This window comes from Photinus pyralis, unplaced genomic scaffold, assembly GCF_008802855.1.
Source record: "Photinus pyralis isolate 1611_PpyrPB1 unplaced genomic scaffold, Ppyr1.3 Ppyr1.4_LG1, whole genome shotgun sequence".
Taxonomy (NCBI): Eukaryota; Metazoa; Arthropoda; class Insecta; order Coleoptera; family Lampyridae; genus Photinus; species Photinus pyralis.
This window is the reverse complement of record NW_022170249.1, coordinates 52,760,969-52,781,112: the sequence shown is the minus strand read 5'-3', so window position 1 is coordinate 52,781,112 and position 20,144 is coordinate 52,760,969. Positions and strand designations below refer to the sequence as shown.

The 20,144-nt window shown below is 36.6% G+C and overlaps 1 protein-coding gene across 1 annotated transcript; it reads right to left on the bottom strand.

Annotated features, from left to right (window-relative positions):
- Window positions 1-1,974: 1,974 nt before the first annotated feature.
- Window positions 1,975-2,776, bottom strand: LOC116162555. Its single transcript, XM_031476199.1, has 3 exons — window positions 2,512-2,776; window positions 2,063-2,457; window positions 1,975-2,010 (listed from the first exon to the last, which is right to left on the bottom strand). The coding sequence occupies exons 1-3, from the start codon at window positions 2,774-2,776 to the stop codon at window positions 1,975-1,977; spliced, it is 696 nt and encodes a 231-aa protein (XP_031332059.1).
- Window positions 2,777-20,144: the final 17,368 nt, after the last annotated feature.

Below are 20,144 nucleotides of genomic sequence, written 5' to 3'. Positions count from 1 at the left end.
ACAAATTTAAAAACTTATAAAACTAGACAGTTATTGGCCATACAAACATAGTTATTGGCATATAAAATTACAGTCATTGGCCATTACAAAGTTCTTGATTTTTGAAGTTCGTTTTTTTGTTTTTGCAGGCAGAACACACAAAGTTATCTAAGTTTTCGATTTCTTGTTGATTCTTTGCACAAGTGCCAATATGATAGCCTCTAATACAAAATTGACATTTTATTCCAATTTTAGATTTAGTTATGTTATAAGTACAAGAATAACATAATCCAGTATACAAAAGATTCTTTACAGATGGGTTGGTGTCTTCTGAATGTTTCACCGTTATATCTGAAAGAATACGTATTTTTTCAACTTCTGGATACCCCTCAGTTTCGAAAAACAACTTTCTTTTAACCGACTCACCAGCACGTTTCCCTATGCTGGTTTCCAAATTAGTATATTTGCTTTGGGGCGTATTCTTCCAGTTTGAAAATTTAAAATTGTTGCAAACATCAAAACATTTTTTATCAATTGTGGACAGATTATCATTTTCCTCTACAGAATCAGGAAATTGGTTCCGTGATATTTCTTGGTTTTCATTTTTCGGGTTAATTACTTCTGGTATGTGTACTCTAACTCCACATTTCAAAGTAGTGCTTTTAATTGTATGATTTAAAAGTGTGTCTGCTTTAAAAATATCTGCACCTACACTATCATGTGTATTAACTTTCGGATCTCGGGAAGCATTATTTAGGTCATAATAAAATCTTTCTTTGCTGCTGCCACCAATATGGTCTACTCGTTTGTCAGTAGATAAAGAAGAATTTTCTTTCTTTTTCACAACAGTTTGACTTTTTCTGCTCTCAGCATTATCTCTTGTGGCAATTTTTTTTATTACTTTGATCTTGGTTTCCTTATTTTTTTGGCCCTTATGGTTTGCTTTTGCGTCAATTCGCTTTTGTTTCCGTTCTAATTTTATTCTTTCTTGCTCTGCTTTTTCTTCAATTTTACGCCTCTCTGCATTTTGACGATCCGAAGAAGTAAGCACGAAAGGCAACCTTTCTGTTTGTTTTTTACCCTTTCTTTCTGGGGTTTTTGGCCAGAAAAAGAATTTGTCAATTGAGGTGCCAGTATTTTTCGACAGTGAATTTTCTTCTGTTAATTGTTGTTCTGAAGCCTCTCCAAAGATATCTTGATTAAGTAAAGGGATATTATTGGATGTCGATGGAATATCTAAGGCCATTATATCTTTTGTGACTGTAGTAGTATCTTTCATGTTATATGTGATATCACCGCTTTCTGGAAGTTGAACTCGAAAATCCAAAAGTAGGTCGTCTTCTGTGATAATAGGAATATCTTCTATGTTGCATATGATTTCATTGCTCTCTGCCGGCTCAAGTGGATTATCTGAAGGTATATGGTTGTCTGTGATGATAGAGATATGTTGTATATCATTTGTAATTCCATCGGTCTCTGTAGGTTGAATCGTGGGTAGATCCGTGGTATTTTGAAATTTCTTAAATATACTAAAGAGCAATTTTGAATCTCCATTTAGTTCTTCGGGAGTTTCCAAATTTTCAAATTCTAATATTTTTGCGGCTCCAACTGTGTGTACAAACTCTTCATATGTTATTGATTTTGTCTCAGAAATATTGTGATTAATATCTTTATTCGGGTCGTTGATCTTCCCTAAACATTTGGAATAGTCTATTGCTTCAGGGTTCCATGGATACAATCCAGTTGCTTTAAAGCCATTAATGATGGAATCTGGTTTTAATTCACAAATGGCTGTATTTAGTACCAATGCAAAATTCTCTTTGGTAACTACTGAGTTTGGATTTTCTCGTCTAAATTTTGATACTGCCCTGTTCCAATTTACCTTTAATGGTTTAAATGCAGCAACATCTGCAGGCTGCATAATTCTAGTCGCGTTGGGATACAATGCCACTAAAATGATTTGTAATTTGGAACATAATTCACTGGTTTGAATGGTTAAGTGAGTTTTATGTCCATCGACGAACAAAATAACTGGAAATTTTCTGTTTTTATCAACTAGGTATTTATATAAGACGTTTCCTACGTATTCATAGAAGTTTTCATTCTTCATCCACCCCGTATCGCTACATCCTACGCCCCATTCTCGTGGAACTGAATTTACAACATTGCTAGGAATCCGTTTATAAGGGTAAATAACCATTGGTGCCGTTACTTCCCCGGATGCTGCGAAGGTAAACATAACTGTTAAATTTACTTTTGAGTGATGCTCTATTTGATATACATTTCTGCTTCCCTTTACAGCTAATACTCGTTTATTCTTGGGACACAAGAGAAAGCAGGTTTCATCCCCATTTAAAACACGTGAAGGATCTTGAAGAACATCAAAGTAACCTTTACGATGCAAGTATTCTTGAACACTGGTGAACCATTTTTTTATATCTTTTTCAGACACAACTGAACTTGCTGCTGTCACCGCTTCTGGAGTTCTCTCGCTTAAATCTGGGTGTCGCTTTAAAAAGGATCTATACCAACCTCTTCCGGGGCGATTGTCGGTAAAAGGATTGGCACGCGGATTTGCGTCCAGAAAACCTTTAACCGAGTCTTGTATATCTTCCACTCTCACTGGAAAACCTTTGTCTTGGCATGTTATGATCCAATTCTTTAAACGATTCTCTTCCTCCAAAGAAAGAATAGGATTGGGGCCAAGGGTAGTTTTTTCATTAAACTTTTCGCTTGCTCTAAACTGCAGTGTTGCTCTTGGCACATTAAATTGTTCAGCGGCTTTTCGTTGGCTCATGCCGTTTTCTATGGCCTCAAAAGCAGACCGAAGGTCTTGTTCTGTATATTTTTTGTGATACGTTTCTGAACATTTGGCATTTTTTAATCTAAAAATAAAAATAATTTAAAAGTAATAATGTTAGCTACAATACGCATAATTCTAATTTTATTTTTAAAATTTGATTTCTATTGCCCACATTGGCACTAATTTTATTAACTTAATCTAGACAAAGAATATATTCTTATTACGCATTACAATTATTGGCCACCCGGTGGTTTAGTGATTGGCAGTCGGCCAACCACTGGTTATTGCCATAAAAATTTAAAAAAAAATGCATTAAATAATCTTGTATTTGACCAATAGGCTAAAACAACCTAAATTATAATAAACGTTTTAATTTAAAGCAGGTACAGTAATTGGCCGGTAGGCCAATCATTATAACGCGTACATATTTAAGACACAGTTGTTGGCCACTAAAAATTACCGCCAAAATTTATAACCTTACTTTTAAAACCACCGATAATGTAAGAAATACCCCCCCTAAATCGCTATGAAACTGTAATATACCAAGATACAAAATACTATTAGCCAAAATAACATACCTGTTTGATAGACTTCCTTAACAAATTCTTTGTAAAACTCTTAAAACTGGATGCACCTGTTAAGCTTCGAACAATACGCGCCGTAACAACAAGATAACTAAAATGAGACAGATGACAGTTAGCCAAATTAAACATCAATGTTGCCAGATTGCAATGTAAATATATTTATTTCCTTATAATTTTTGAAAACCTTAATATTTCGGATTTTTGTAAAAGTGGCCAATCACTAGTGACCGGCCAACAACTGTACCCGTTACCCTACCATCAATACCTACTATAGAATGCTTTGGCACGAACACTGACTGTTTTTCTGAATTGTTCTTCCAGATCCCTGATGTAGTCAGGAAGAGCATTGTAACATTTCTTCATGTAGTAGTTAATGTCTCGTCCTTTTACTGTCCGATAGTTAGATTGTAATTCTACTTTTCAGAGAAAAAAAGTTCTTTTCCGATCCCAAGTGTGCCATGATGAAACAAAAGATGTTCAAGTATGATTGTTTTTTAATCAGCGTTGCGACTCAAGCAGAACTGGTTGATGTGGTGTTTTTTCTTGGGAGACTGTTTTAATTGCCCTACATTTAAAAATTCTAGAAATTAATTTTTTAAACGGGAAAAACAAACCACTTGGATACGACTAGAAACAATAATCATTTTGTGTTAAACACGTAAATACCCACCAGAAAATTAATTAATTTGACAATTCACCTCGATTATTTTGGCCAAATCGAATAGTTGAATTTTTTTTATCGACCAATTAAAAGCTGCAATAAAAAATAGCAGCGGCAATTTTTTGGCAGAAAAGTTGTCACCGCGATTACACTTGCCATTTGTATTATACTTGCATTAGACTTACATTACATTTGCATTACGTTTATACATAACTTTAATTGTTAATTAAACAGATTCACTTGACATTACAATTGTAAAATGTACAATTCTTAAAACTAGTTCCTGGCAAAGCTAGGTTGGACTCATTTTCGTAAAACTATTTTCTAGCAAAGATAGACTGGACTCAATTTCGCTTTTTTCACTTAAGAGGTTCGAATTCTCCTCATCTTTTCTAAGGCACTGAACCAGGCGGGAATGTTGATGTTGGTCAGGTTGTAAATAAGGTTTAATAGAATTTGCGGAGCTAGGCCCTGTTGTTGTTAAGGCTTATTGCTCTCCAATACCTGATTTGATCAGTTGAGTAACGATTTCTTAAACACAAATTTTTGCACGCAGGTACTCATATTTGTTGCTTTATAAAATCGACACTCGCGCTTTCGTCACACCAAATACTCCTATTTACGATATGCAAAAGTTACCGACAATTTTCGGATCTCTTGTTGTATTATATATGAGAAGAAACTAACATTACTGACCCGTCATTAATTCAAGCGTCTGGACCAAACATCAACGTCCACATTGACATTGTTTACACAGCAATATGTACAGGGGTATTTAAAAAGCAGTGTCACGATCTTGACATTCGATATATATGGCACGTTAAGAATAGACTACCGGGTATGGAATAACATTTTATTAATTGAGTGAGAGTAACTACTAGGATTTTGAATGTCCGATCTAAAATTCAATGTTAAGTTGTTTAATGTGCAACATTTCTAAAATAGCGTAGGCGGTACAACTGAATATCGAGGTAAACGCTGCACTTTGTGACAAAAGCATGAAACTCGGTACACATGTTCATTAGGTCCAAATAAAACTTTTGCCCCGCAGCACCCACCGAAATTTTCGTGTGGGTTCAAAATTTGAACACTTTTGTTCTAAAGGGTGTTCAAGATTTTAACCTGTAAAAATTAACGAATTTCGGCGTTCTAGGGGTCGTTTCTGAATGATTTAGGGTCGCTGGTGCCAATGGCGGCATTAAAAAAGTTGTATATCTGACCCTTAGGCCCCAAATTTGGAGTATTTTCAAAATAATGGTTAAATTTTGAATTTGATAGTTTTAACCCTGCGTGATGTTTCGGATGTCGATTCCAGCTAATTTGGACGTGCACTACACGCTAGAAATGTTATATTGAAGTTAAAACAGTTTCTGGTGTGTAAATAGGCCGTTAATCGTTCAATAATTTGTTCAAAATTTGGAAATGCCATACTTGAAGGATATTTTGCCGTTCTTGGTGTCGTTTCCATATAATTTGTGGTTGCTGATGCTGATTTTGTATTCAGAAAACAGATGCGACTCATAGTTGGGCCCTTTTCATACTATTTTACCTATTAAGAGGGAATGTTCGGCGCAGTCATGCCCTTGTTGCCCCGGATTGCAACAACTATTGAATGACAAAGAAAGACGAAAGAGAGGGGCATTTCATTAAGATTCGGAAGTGGACATGTTCTCTGACGGGATATGTCGCCTATGTTTCCATTATTGCCCTCCCGTCATCGTTTGTTGGGAAATCTGTACTTCCAGTCAGTCTTGAGTTCACTCCACGACAAGTAACATCACGCAGCGAGCTAGTTCCGTCCGACTCGTGTCCCTGGAAATGAGGATATTGCAACGATACCGTGAAACGCGATCGATCGCGACGCAGTGCCTGGGCTTTTCCTGAAGTCGCCAAGGCAGCCCCCAAAGTACATCAGACGGCGGGCGATACTATTAGGCCGCGAGTCACAGGCGTTTTAGGCCCTGCGCGTCGCTGTAGGAACTCTGCGAGACCGTTACCACCATGACCTGACTAGCCAGAAGCTGGTGGTTCTGGCGGCGCCAGTCTCACTGGTCAGCGGTGCGCTGGCAAGTGTGTTGTTTATGCCAGAGCAATTCAACAAAAAACTTGTGTGTTCTGCCAGTAATCCAGTGCTTGCGAAGCGTAACACGAGCTATCTATCTCTTGGTACGAACTTGGAGCAGTTACCTATGCAGTACCCTATGCATACACGCTAGAGGCCGGTTATCTGGTGCAACAACTCAACGAATGGAGGGGATTTTAAAGCTGCTTTCATTCATTACCAAGCAAAGTGGCACAAAGCCTGTGCATCGAAGTTCCAAGGGACTAAATTTGATAAACTTTTACTAAAAGTGTAGTCTTCTACCAGTGCTATTGATGTACCTGAAGAGGCACTAGACTGGCGGCCAGAACCAGCTTCTGGATGGTCATGGTGGTAACGGTCTCTCAATATGCGCTTAGAGTTCCTACAGCGACGCGCAGAGCCTAAAACGCCTGTGACTCGCGGCCTAATCGTATGGCAGGCTGTCTGATGTACTTTGGGGTTGCCTCGGCGACTTCAGGGAACGCCCAGGGACTGCGTCGCGATCGATGGTGTTTCACGGTATCGTTGTGATATCCTCGCTTCAAGGCAAGGGCGTCGCCAGAGGGGGCGGGGGAGGGCAGCGGCCCCCGTTTAGAGATGAAAAAAAGTAGCAAAATGCAAAGCAACCAGTCCAAAAACCCAAGTGTCATGGTTTTCTTGACCGATAATTGCTTATTACAATTATTGTGGTTGTAGAGGTAAGACAGTACAAGAGTAAAAGTTTATGTGCTCTGCACTATACCTACAATTAATAATTTTTTTATCCTTCATATGTCAACTTGCCCATTTCTGGGCCATCAGCTGGAGACACTCTTGTTTAAAGGGGCACGAGTCGGACGGAACTTGCTCGCTGCGTGATGTTACTTGTCATGGAGTGAGCTCAAGACTGACTGGAAGCACAGATTTCCCAACAAACGATGACGGGAGGGCAATAATGGAAGCATAGGCGACATATCCCGTCAGAGAACATGTCCACTTCCGAATCTTAATGAAATGCCCCTCTCTTTCGTCTTTCTTTGTCATTCAATAGTTGTTGCAATCCGGGCCAACAAGGGCATGACTGCGCCGAACATTCCCTCTTAATAAGTAAAATAGTATGAAAAGGGCCTAACTATGAGTCGCATCTGTTTTCTGAATACAAAATCAGCATCAGCAACCACAAATTATATGGAAACGACACCAAGAACGGCAAAATCCTCCACGTATGGAATTTCCAAATTCCAAATTTTGAACAAATTATTGAACGATTAACGACCTATTTACACAATAGTAACTGTTTTAACGTCAATATAACATTTCTAGCGTGTAGTGCACGTCCAAATTAGCTGGAATCGACATCCGAAACATCACGCAGGGTTAAAACTATCAAAATTCAAAATTTAACCATTATTTTGAAAATAATCCAAATTTGGAGCCTAAGGGTCAGATATGCAATTTTTTAAATGCCGCCATTGGCACCAGTGACCCTAAATCATTCAAAAACGACCCCTAGAATGCCAAAATTCGTCAATTTTTACAGGTTTAAAACCTTGAACGCCCTTTTGAACAGAAGTGTTCAAATTTTGAACCCACACGAAAATTTCGGTGGGTGCTGCGGGTCAAAAGTTTGATTTGGACCTAATGAACACGTGTACAGAGTTTCATGCTTTTGTCACAAAATGCAGCGAAAAAATTTATACCGCCTACGCTAAAAAATCACCGCCTTTATAATTGGTCGCCTCATCAACAATACATTGCCCAAATAACGTACTCAAAGGAAGTAAAATGGATAAATAAACTAAAGTCGTATGTTTTTCACCTTGAAATAGGCTTTTATAAGAGCAAAATCTCGATGTGTTTGGTCAAACGGTTTTGTTTATAATTTATATACAATTAATCTGTGTTTTAGCGTTTATCTCAATAAATTTTCTTCTCTAGAATCCTATGCAAGATACATCTAATCCTATGGTGGGTTTTTGGTGTATTTATCGGATCTACACACCCGCAGATAGCATAACGCTCGGCACCTTTTGAGTAAAATCTCATTGTTTCCCACCGATTACTTTGCCTTTTCGTTACTGATTTATTACATCGTCGCGGCAGCAGCTCAATACACTTAAAAAGTATATTCCCGTTTGCTTTTAAATGTATCCTAGTCGCATTTTCATCGTCGTCGCAAGGAAGCTCTCAAAAGTTCTTTTTCAAATTTAGAAACAGGTATAATCTGACTACGGACGGCGATCGAAAATCGAGGTTGCGAATTGCGTAATTTCCGCAGTTTTGCATTGATGATGAATTAAAATATCTACTCGTGGATAACGAACAATTGAAAGTGCAAGTTCATTTGCAAATGTGCGAATGTTTTTAAGATGTGGAAATAACACAATTACGAAATTGTGTCGGTAACCTTGTAATATTTCTAATAAATAATTCCGGCAACCAAATTTCTGGATCTGAAAATGAGTATTTCTCCATCTATGCAAATATGTCTGCTAAAAGCACGTCAAGCTATATTTTATGATACATATTTAATTGCGGAAATTGAACCCTTCCTTTGGATGAAGCAAAACTACGTTTAGATACTTAAATGTCATAAAATATTAACTTTTTAGTAATTTGCTCTTCACATGAACATACAATGCCTGTAACTTTAGTCAGCGTGCACCGTTTGAGGATATAACAACCATGCAGAGTGAGACAAAAGTTTCCTTCTATTTTTTAGATATTTATCTAATTTAAAAAATGTACGAACAAAAGTTGCTGTATTTATTTAATGCCATTTTTTATCCAACAAAATTTGGTTATTATTGCAATCAACTTGAATTTAATGACACTATATTTTTCTTTCTTTTTCTTTGACAACCTTGACATGTGTAAGTACAATATGTATAGCAACACGAATTATATATTATTATTATTATTATTTCCATTTTTTGAATTCAGCATCTTTTTTCACTTATAATTGCACAAGAGGTTATGCGATGTTCAAGTGTGCTGGGGAGGCCCACGTACGCTTTCCAAATCGTGGGACCTGAAGAGAACAATGTACGACCAGCCGAGATTCCGGGAGGCAGCTGCGAGGAGGTGGCCAGGCAAGAGGCTCACCTTCCTCCCACTCATGATGGGCGCGCCCGGCATACAATCCAACCACCGCGGCCCTTAGTTTTCCAGCATCTTTCAAGGCCACTGCTTGGTGACGACCATTTTGAATTTGGAACAATCAACTTCGCCCGATCAAAATTTAACATTTATATGTTATGACAACAAAAAACGACACAAGACAGGTTGTTTAAGGTAGTTTAATAGTTACTCTGAAAGATAAAGAGTTCGCAAACATAACTGCAGCAAATCAGATATCAAACATTATCTTTACGATTTTCACCGCTCTCAAGGAAAATGCCAATGGAATCAGCGGGAATGCAGAAAGAAAAGCCAAGGAAACCCAGGTCTTCACAGTCAGCACCAGAGGTCAGAAATATTCAACCGACTATGCTGCATCTAAATCGGTAGTAGCGACGGGCGCTGTGTACAAAGAGCAGGGACGTAATCAACGCGAGCTTATGACTCGCGCTTACTGGGAATTCCTCTTTCATAGGGAAGAATTTCAAGCCCCAATCACTAGCACGAAGGAGTTTCAGCGGATTACCCGAGCGTCTCGCCCGACGGCTATCTGCGCACACGCCGATTCCTTAGTGTAGCGCGCGTGCGGCACAGGCTCCAAGATATCTAAGTGCATCACAGACTTGTTATTGCTTTCTATAGCGCGGCTTCGAGCCGCTTGTCCCTCTAAGAAGATACGTTTGTCCGCACAGTGTAAAACCGTGCGCGCGTCCTCCGTACAAGTATCCTAGATCGAGGTTCGAACACAATAAGTTTTATAGAATAGAATCTTAGTGTAATATCTTAGGAGGACATCTTCAAACTTCTTAAGAAAAGTTTTCATTTTCCTTTTATGCACAAATCACTGTATCAAGAATTACAGTAAGCAATTATTTAAAATAAAATCAGATACAAAATCTAATCTAATCAAAATCTATGGAAGCAATATTTCAGCAATAGAACTGAGCGAGGAGCAACTCGTAAGTGCAGTAATGGAGAAAATCCAGCAATTACAAGTACGAATTTGTTATTTGTCTTGTTAATATTTGGATAAACATTGCCAAATACTGACACAACGGAGTATTTTGACATCAACGCGACATTTACGTAACCTTTTGCATTATTAACAGGTGACCAAAGAGGATGTGGCTTCTATTGAAAAAGAAACTGTGATGTGGGTCAATTTGATTCACTTACGTATTTGACGGGAAGGATGTTTCGACTCACAGCTTCCAAGTTTGTTGTGGTGTGTAAACAAAGAGAGTCAACTATGTGCCACAATTTAGTCAACCAAATACTTTCCCGGAATTATAGTTTGCACCGGTAGCTTGGTAGGTTGGTTGGGTTTGAAAGAAGATGGCAGGACGAGTTGGCTTTATTTGTTATAACTTTACAAACTAAAAGTTTTACATTAGGGTAACTACTGACTTGTGAACGAACATACCTAAACCAGGCGCTGGTGTGAAATAATTAAAAATTATTCTAACCACAACCACAAGGTTTTAGCGTAAAACGTTGCTTAATGTGACTACGTTAAAAGATCAACTATCCAATTCCCTTCCAGCGCCTGCTTTAACTACGGCAAACCCGTTTGTACATCCGGGCAATACCCGCGTATTTTAAACTTTACATTTTGCATAAAATTAAATGAAGGATCTGCTACAAGTTTTAAAACTGAAGCAATGGCGTACGGAAATATTAACGAAGCTGTAGCCATTAGCAAGTTTGAAGAAAAATTTAAAAGCAAAATGTGGAATATTTGTGGACGTACACACTGGTTATTTGGCAGCATCTCCAGACGGTAATTATTAAATTAATAATATTATCATATTTTTATATGACTGGATTCCGAAATTTTTTATTTTTTATTTAGACCCTCATTAAAAATACTATTTTTGTAGGAATTATTGGAGAAGAAGAACTTGTGGAAGTGAATGTTTATTTTCCATTGTTCAACGAAAAATTTCGTTAAGAGACACGAACTAAAATTATGGAATGGTTTGTAATTTAATATCAAGAATAGAAGAAAAATTCTTGTATCACCAATTGGTAGGTTAGGTGTGCTGCTTGAATATGTTCGTAAATAAGCAAAATCGGAAAACCTGACAACTTTTGGTTCTTCGACCATCGTTACTTTATACGGTATATGCTGTATTATTTTAATAACTGTAATTGGATATACAATCATTTTGCAGTACATTTATCCACAAACCCCAACGATAGGAATATGCACTAACATACAGTGTGTAAAGCGATGGGGTATACAAGAGGGAATTTTTTTTTGATATTGATATTGATTTATGAAAAAAATGTATTCTTCATGATATTTTTTGCTTGCTCTTTGAAAGTACCAATAACGTTTCGATTGTTTGTGCTTTGATAGCAATACGCTATCTTGATTATAATGTAGAATAACTTTCACTAAAAAAAAATAATTTTATTATTTTTCCAGATTTTTATAAATAAATTTTAGATTATCGAAACGTTATTGGTACTTTCAAAGCAAGCACAAAATATCATGAAGAATACATTTTTTTCATAAATCAATATTTAAAAAAAATTCCCTCTTTTATACCCCATCGCTTTACACACTGTACATATATGTTTTAGATATTAGGTATTATTGAGAAACGAAAGTAGGCTGAAAAGTATTTGTACGAAATCTTACTTTTTGGTCGAACTGAGAAAGAGTTTTCATTCTTTTCGCTCGGTATGCACTACATGTTTTGAACGGGAGTAAAATCGTCTCATGCATAACGCTACAGTCGCTAAAACATACCAAATACGTCTGTTATAATTTATCTTGAATGTCCCTTTAACTAAAAATAAAACTCCCAACGACATGAACGCTGTGATTACCAGTCACTCACATTCTCAAGTATCAAGCTTAATCGTCAGCCTGCGATACAATGTCCCAAGTAATTCGAATAATTAATGGAGCAAGTACGTGTAGTAAAGTTACGAACCGTTCTTATTTATAAGAAACATATCAAATAAATTTTGATTAAGGCCTGGGGTCCTATTCTTGACCCTACGTATTTATCAAGGTTATTGGTTTTTTGAATCAAAACGATGAACTTTGGTCGAATGGTATTCTTGACCGTTCGAAAATATTTCGAATTCGTAAATGTCATTCGTTTTTACAACGAGCGGTATAAACCAGTCGAATTTATGACATGTGCCATTTTTTTACCTTGACGTAACTTGTCCACCGTATTCAGAATGTGTTTAAAAATCCATTTGAGGAATTGAGTGATGAACATGTTTCATTTAACGAAACAACACACAAGAGACATTGCACGTGAGTTAACGAACGCCTGCAACAACGTCCATCTGGGGCTGAAACTCTCACATGCACGTTAATGTTAATTAACGCACTTGCATGACTTAAGACAAGTCTCTCGGTCTGTCTGGCCTTACAGCTACATACGCATAGTCATTCTTGTGAAGGTTTTGGCTGCTGTACGATTTCTTGGAAGCGGCCAAATTAGATGTTATAAGTTCCACTGTTCGCAACCCGTTAAGGGCCCCACAGAAGACCGACTTGTTCGTCCGATTTGCACGACGTGTAAATCAGTTGGCACGATCGGACAAAGAAATCGGAAGTGCATGGGTAAAATCGGACGTCATGTAAAATATCAACATCCGACTTTTTGCCTTCCGATCGAACAAACACGTGGAGTCTGTCGTACTTATTCGACATAGGTACCATCCGATTTACACGTCGTGCAAATCGGACGAACAAGTCGGAAGTCTGTGGGGCCCATAAGCACTTTTTGTAAGTTGCTCAGTTATAAGAAAGCAGTTGTGTATATGTTGGCCCGAAAACGGCCAATGGTCGTTTTTTTTGCTTAATCTTAGGATTGGATTATTTAAAATGACCAAAGCTCGAATTCTAATTCAATTTCGGGCTTTGGCCGTTCTGAAGCAGCCAAACCTAAGACTGAGTAATTAGGAAACACCCAAAGCTGATGACACACATTTTTATAGTGACTCAATAGAAATTCAGTAACATTCAAAATCTTTGGCGAGGCAACCCATAAATGACGTAACACACTTATTTCGAAATTTTGATCCCCGCTCCTTCCCTTTATGTAACAGTTTTGCCAATCTCCCTCTTAAAATTACATTAACACTTTAAAAACCAACCCCTATTTTTCATGTACAAAAATTTTTTATTTTGATTTCATTAAAAAATAGTTATTTGTGCAACTAGGTTTGAAAGTGATACTTTTTTTCATGAATTAGCAGTTTGATTAATGAGGGCGAAGCCCGAGTTAATCAAGCAAATTCATGGAAAAAAGACACTTTCAACACGTGTTGTACACGACATTTTTTTGCATAGTGGTCCATACGATTTTTCGTTAAGAAAAGTCCGATAATTTCATCACTATGTAAAAAAATATATTAAGTATATTTGAATCGAATAGGCCATTACGTATAGGAACCCCAAACATCGCCTCATACGGACTTCTGTGTATACCTGTATGAAAAGATGTATTTTTTTTAGTTGAACAAATCGCAATCCGTTAGCCCAATTAGTGCCCTTGTTATCTGCCATCCAAGATACTAAAATGTCCCTAACATCCTGGACACTGGAACCGAATTTATTAAACTTTGGTCGTTTCATATTTGCACGATCCTAGGTTTGGGTGTTTGGAGACGGTCAAAGCCCGAAATGGAAAGAAAATTCGGGCTTTGGTCGTTTTAAATAGCCCAATCCTAAGATTGAGTAAAAAAAACGACCATTGGCCGTTTTCGGGCATTGCGCCCAACATATACAAACTGTTGTCAAGGAAACCTATCGTATGAAGGTATTTACTACTACCAAATTCTACGTTGCCAAACATATCATTCGAATTGAAATTACAAGTGGTACGAAGGGTACACATGAATAGCAAATGATAGTCGTATGCGAATTTTCATACTTCGTTTTAAAACGAATACGAACCAATTCGAGTGAGGTCAAGAATAGCACCCCAGTGCCCAAACGAATCCATTAATTTAGATGATTTTTTCAGGTATCATTTAAGAAGACGCACGCAAAATTATTTTTTTTTTACAAGTTTGAAGTAAATAGTTAAGTTTTAATGTTTACCCAGACCGGAAACAGTTCACTCCCAAACTATTTCGATATAAAATGTCATCTTATTCAGTGCTGAAATCGGTACTTTTATTATTTATAAAAGTATCAAAATTAGCTATTTCTCTCTTAGTCCCGAATATATTTAGAAAGGTAATACAAAGTAATACATCTGAACATACATTTCATCATAGGGGATAGAAAAACAAATATTTTACGTGACTTTGCCATGTATAACCAATCGTTCAGTTTTAAGCTTGCGAAAAGCATTACAAAATGGATGAGTTTTTGATCGAATAATTAGGAAGTCGTGCTAAAAGTACGGGATGTGCCCAAATCAGCACTGGATACTTCATTGTCCATACATTTTAATATTGCACACCGGTTGACCGTAGATAGGATGTAATAAAACCTCATGCTATATCCGTAAATGTATGTATTACATCCTCAGCTGTCGGCGATCTGATTAAATGTCAGATTTTATTGCGAACATGAAAGAACAAATTACAAATAGAGCATTTGTTACTGGCGGATTCGACGAATTAAGCACTTGAAATAAAGTTGTAATAAATTTTAAACTTCCTGAAACTGATTAATTTCTACTTTATTACATAGCGAAAAGCAAACCGATAGATTCTAAAAATAAGGGATGATAAGTTTTGAATTTTTTAAAAACAAAACCTGATAGTGTGATTAGATATTCCGTGTTTGTCGGGTTTGTTTTGATAAACTGTAGATTCCCGAAATCGTTATGAAACCTTCATTTTCATGCCTACTTTATGTCGGGAAATTTTCGTTTCCATGACAGTGGCAGTAACACTTTCCCTGACTACTTTTCCTGCCTCCTGTCACTTTAACAGACTCCTGTCAAAACTGACACATTAATATTAATAAAAAGTTCTATACGAAAATTGAAATTTTATACTAAAAAAGAGAATTTCGGGAAAAATGTAATACATAACTCGGAAATTTCATGAATATTCCTCATCAGTAATGTGTAATTCTCCTGACTTTTAACAGAGTGTGAACTATAAATACAACTAATTACATTTGCAAACTGATTAAATTCTGATTTATGATTCTTTTTTGTTGAAGTTGTTAGCATAATTCTTTACTAACTCGTCAGCGCATAAAAGAACCAGGCAAAGTGTACAGTCTCTTGTAAAAGTAATGTCCCTCGGATACCTACCACTGTAGCATAGGCAACCAACATCCCAACCGACTAGTCCAAGTTGGATTTGCGGGTGTGGGAGGTAGGTAGGTATCTAATGCGGTTCGTTTTCAGCAGGTATTCCCACTTTGCCAAACTAAAAATAAGTTAGTAGAATGAAAATGAATGGCATCGATTTATTAGCTCAAAAGATCTGCGCTGCTTTAACCTATCTTTGGTTTAATACAATAGAAATTTTTACATTTCAATTGGTTTGGTTCGTTTTAAATTTGGAAATAGTTTAGCTAAAATAATGACATTTACTTTTAATTTTTTCGAGTAGATTTTCTTCTAACAAAATAAATGTGATGATTTTGTCGTTTTATACTGACATTGAAATTGAAGTCTCATTATTAATTACTCGGGCCTCCTAATGGAATGCGATTATCTGCACTGGAAGCGCAACAATGCCGTTCCTTTTGTAACTACCACCTCCCATTCCTTTCAAACCCCGGGATGGCACCCGCGGAAAAATTCGGCTGTTTTAATTATTTTTCCCTAATTTCTAATCATTTCACCTGCATGAAAAAGCCGGTTTAACTGGTAACTAATTTTTTTGTCAAAAAATATTATACCTATAACCTGGACTAAAAAATATCCTTATAAATGCCTACCTACTCAGAAATATGCAACGTAAAAGCTCTCCTAAACTAAATTCGATATTAAATCAACCACGACCAAGTATCACAAATGCATATCATTTAATTTCTGATGCTAGTTACAAAAGAAAGGTATTGTTGCACAGTGCACTTGTAGGGCAATTAATCGCATTCCATGAGGAGACCTACTCGCAAGTAATTATTAATGACACTGGAATTTCAATGTCATTAAAGGACAAGAATATCACCTTTATTTCGTTAGAAGAAAACCTACTCAAAAAATTAAAAAGTGAAAGGCCATTATTTTGTCTTAATAGTCTCTAGCTAAACTATTTGCAAATTTAAAACGCACCAAACCAATTGTAAGAAATGTAAAAATGTTTACTGCACCAAGCCAAGGATGTGCAGCGCAGATCCTTTGAGCTAATAAATCGATGGCATTCACTTTTATTCTACTAACTAGTATTTAGTTTGGCTAAATGGGAATATCTGCTGAAAATGAATCGCATTACTATAGATAGCTACCTCGCACACCCGCAAATCCAACTTGGACTAGGCGACTGGGATGTTGGTTGCCTATGCTACAGTGGTAGGTACCTATCCGAGGGACATTACTTTTACAAGAGACTGTACTGTACATTGCATGGACGTTATCACGTGCATAATTAGTGAATTGTCGTTGCAAACGGTTATTCTGGAATGTTATAAATCTAAGAAATGTAAAATATGTATATTAAATTATTTAAGAAATGCTGTGATCGATGTCCAATAGATCTATTAGACTGTCTACGGCGATAAATGAGTTGTCCCGAATACATTCTTGTAATATATTCCATCCTTTCAGATGGGGCGTTTGTGTCATAAGTATGCACTCGTAAAATATATTTCTTTTCGCTAAAATATTGTATTATTTGGTCGATATACAGGGTGTTTTTTGTCAGCTTTAGTTAAACGTTTCTGGGGAAGAAAAGGTTTTTAAAAACTTGTATTTAGGAGATACTCTGAAGGCCAAATCTATTTAAAATGTTTTCAAAATTGGTGCACTTCCGGAAATACCGGAAGTAGCTAGTAACTTCGTTATATTAAATAGCAACCCCTATTTTATTCCATTTTTGGATTCTACGTAAAATTTTAGTTGCTACCCACATGTCTATATACCATTTATGGTTTTGAAGTTAATTTGACTTTGAAGAAAAAAATGGCGGATGCAGACGGTACCTTGATAATTGATTACCTGACAACGGTTGTAGTAATGGCAATCCATATTTCGCCAGCAAATAGAGAAAGAATAGGTTTTTTAGTGTACTTTAAAAAAAGTTAATTTGCATACGACCGCACCTAAAAAGATCCAAAATTTCAAAAATCTAAAAACTCAAGTTTTTTTTTAATAAAATGACCATTTTCTTACTATTGCATTTGATAAAGAATCAAAATTGGCATATCTTGATATTACATGCATATTCCTATAGCTATCTTTAACAGTTTCTGACTTATTCCCATTTCATTGAGTTGATACCATTTTTTTCAGATTTTCTTTTTAGTAGTCGGCCATGATTTTATGACAATCGAATTTTCACCGTGGCATCACGAGCAGAAGAGGAAGGAAGCACAGCTGAAAAAAGTTTGGGGACTCGAGGAAATTCCTAGAGCAGTGGAAATGTCCCAACAAGCAGAAGAGTGAAGAGCTCTACCACCAAACCACTGTGACGAATCGTACACAATAAAAATACCGTCCAAAGAAGATCCGGGCACCCTAGAAAATTATCGGCAGTCGCAAGAGCAGTAGATGGAGAAAAAATTTGTAAAGGACAATAAACTGGAGGAAGCCTACAAGAAGTTTATGGACGACTATCTGCACCTTGGACACATGAAACTAGCTACAATTTCAAGGGAGAACATGACATACATCCCGAACCAGGCAATCATGAAGGAGTCCAGTACAACAACCAAGCGGAAAGGAGTAATTGACCCATCATCTAAAGGCGCAGATGGGAGGAGTCTAAAGGAGATGATGTATGTGGGACCAATATTGCAACATGATCTTTGGGGTCCTGTAACAAGATGGAGAAAGCATGGCTACGTTATTACGGCCGACGCCGACGACGTAGGGAAGATCAAATGGAACGCGGAAGACCACCGGTATAACATCGTAATATACCGGGACAGACAACAATCTCATCAGCCTCTCAATTACTGGGAGCAGTCATATAGCCCTCATAGCCATCTAGGGAGCATCGAAAACATGGAAATGACCACCACGGAAAAAGAATTAACAATCATCCTCAAAATATTAACAATGAAAATAGAGGTAGCACAAACAAATGAGGAAATTAGTGTAGTTAGAAACTAGAGTAAGATTAAAAATATAATATGCAAGTAGTAAGTACTGATGTAGCAACTTATACAACCTTAACTGTGTTAGTTAGCCAATTCTTGTATGATTTTTGTATATAAACTGTATAGAACTTAGACATAAACATTAAACAGTATTGACATAAAAATCGTTAGTCATTCACATTCTACAAACTTGGTGCAGAAGACCATTGTACTACTCCTGCTCACACTATCACGCCAATAGCGATCAATAAAAACAAAATGAAATTTTTTTATATTTAATACAAACAAAGTATCAAGTACCCTTTACAAATTAGGTTTTTTTTTCTTAATGAAAGGAACACCACAATTAAAAAATTAAACGGCGAATAAAAAATTAAATAAAGAAGGGATAGCGCTACCGGAACAAAATCCGTCGTTGAAATAATTATAAGTATTTTACATTTGATTTTGAGTATTGACAAAAAAACAGGTACTTCTCAACTAAATTATGTATCAACATGAACAATATGTATGGAAGATTTTAAATGAAATAAATGATGAATGAATGGTGAAATTGTAGCTGACCTTGTGTTTGATTTCTTTTTCTTGATGTCGTCTGAAGATTCAATAAAATTTTGACAGGTAGATAATGATTTTGCTATCGACGAATACTCCTGAAGAAAATTGCTGAAGCTGGTAAGTTGTTTTTTCTATTTGATGCAAACTACTTTTGAATTTTTGAAATACGGAAGCTGGTTCTTTTTTTTCCAGAAACTAATTATCCCTTTTTCTGTTTCAGGGGCAGTTCGCAAAAATGAGTTCCGAATTTTTTTGCGAAACGGTTAGTTTTATAATAAAAATAGCTCAGACTGGTTTCCCCAGTAGGCCTACTCCACGGTGTATTTTATTTAATCCTATTAGAATAATAGGTCTTCTCATTCAATTTATGCTTCTTTTTCGTCTTCTCTTTCTACATAAAGTTCTTCTTGTTTTTCTTCGTCTTCTTCTTCTTGAGTCGACGTAAATTGTTCAAACAGTGATACATCAGATGTTTCGTCGTCGATGTAAGCGCGGTCGCACACTGACAATGCATCAAACATGCAGCATGCAACATGCGACATGAAGTAAATGTTGTATGTTGGATAACCTCGCACATATACAGCAGCATTAGTTTGCTTGCAGTAAGCAAAATGTCTTCAAGCGAGGAGGATGTTATAGTAGCTTGGCAATATTTGCGAAGACGATTGAAACAAAAAAGAAAGCAGCGCCGTTTTTGGATTCATCCTCTATTTGTAGATAACATAGTACATAATCCAGCTTCTGTTACAAAAGAGCAATTAACGCTCAATCCAGAAAAATTTAAAGAGTTTTATAGAATGTCCAAAGAAAGTTTTAATCAGTTACTGCATATGGTAGGACCTAAGATAGAAAAGCAAGATACTCATTTTAGGGATGCGATTTCCCCTGAGGAGCGTTTATTGATAACATTACGGTAAGTAGATACCTATGCAATATAATTTGTGATAGTAGTAAATATTAATGATTTAATTATTGTACCATGTGTGTTCGTAGTCGCTTGTAGTATGCTGATTTTCGAATGTGGACGTTTCAGCCCTTTGCTCCTGCACAGGCCATTCTCCTAATGGCGTGTTTGGACTAGGCGTTGAAGAAGCAACAAAATATGACCCTGCCGAAGTCCTGCTATTGGTGCTCCATGTTGAATTAGTATTCCTATACGATCTAATATA

What these genes read in the sequence shown, in the direction of transcription:
- LOC116162555 (XM_031476199.1), bottom strand. Translation starts at nt 2,776, where the DNA reads ATGAGCCAACGAAAAGCCGCTGAACAATTTAATGTGCCAAGAGCAACA. An exon ending in CGACAATCGCCCCGGAAGAG is followed by an intron (nt 2,458 to 2,511) that starts GTTGGTATAGAT and finishes AGAGAACTCCAG; the next exon opens with AAGCGGTGACAGCAGCAAGT. An exon ending in ATGAAAACTTCTATGAATAC is followed by an intron (nt 2,011 to 2,062) that starts GTAGGAAACGTC and finishes GAAAATTTCCAG; the next exon opens with TTATTTTGTTCGTCGATGGA.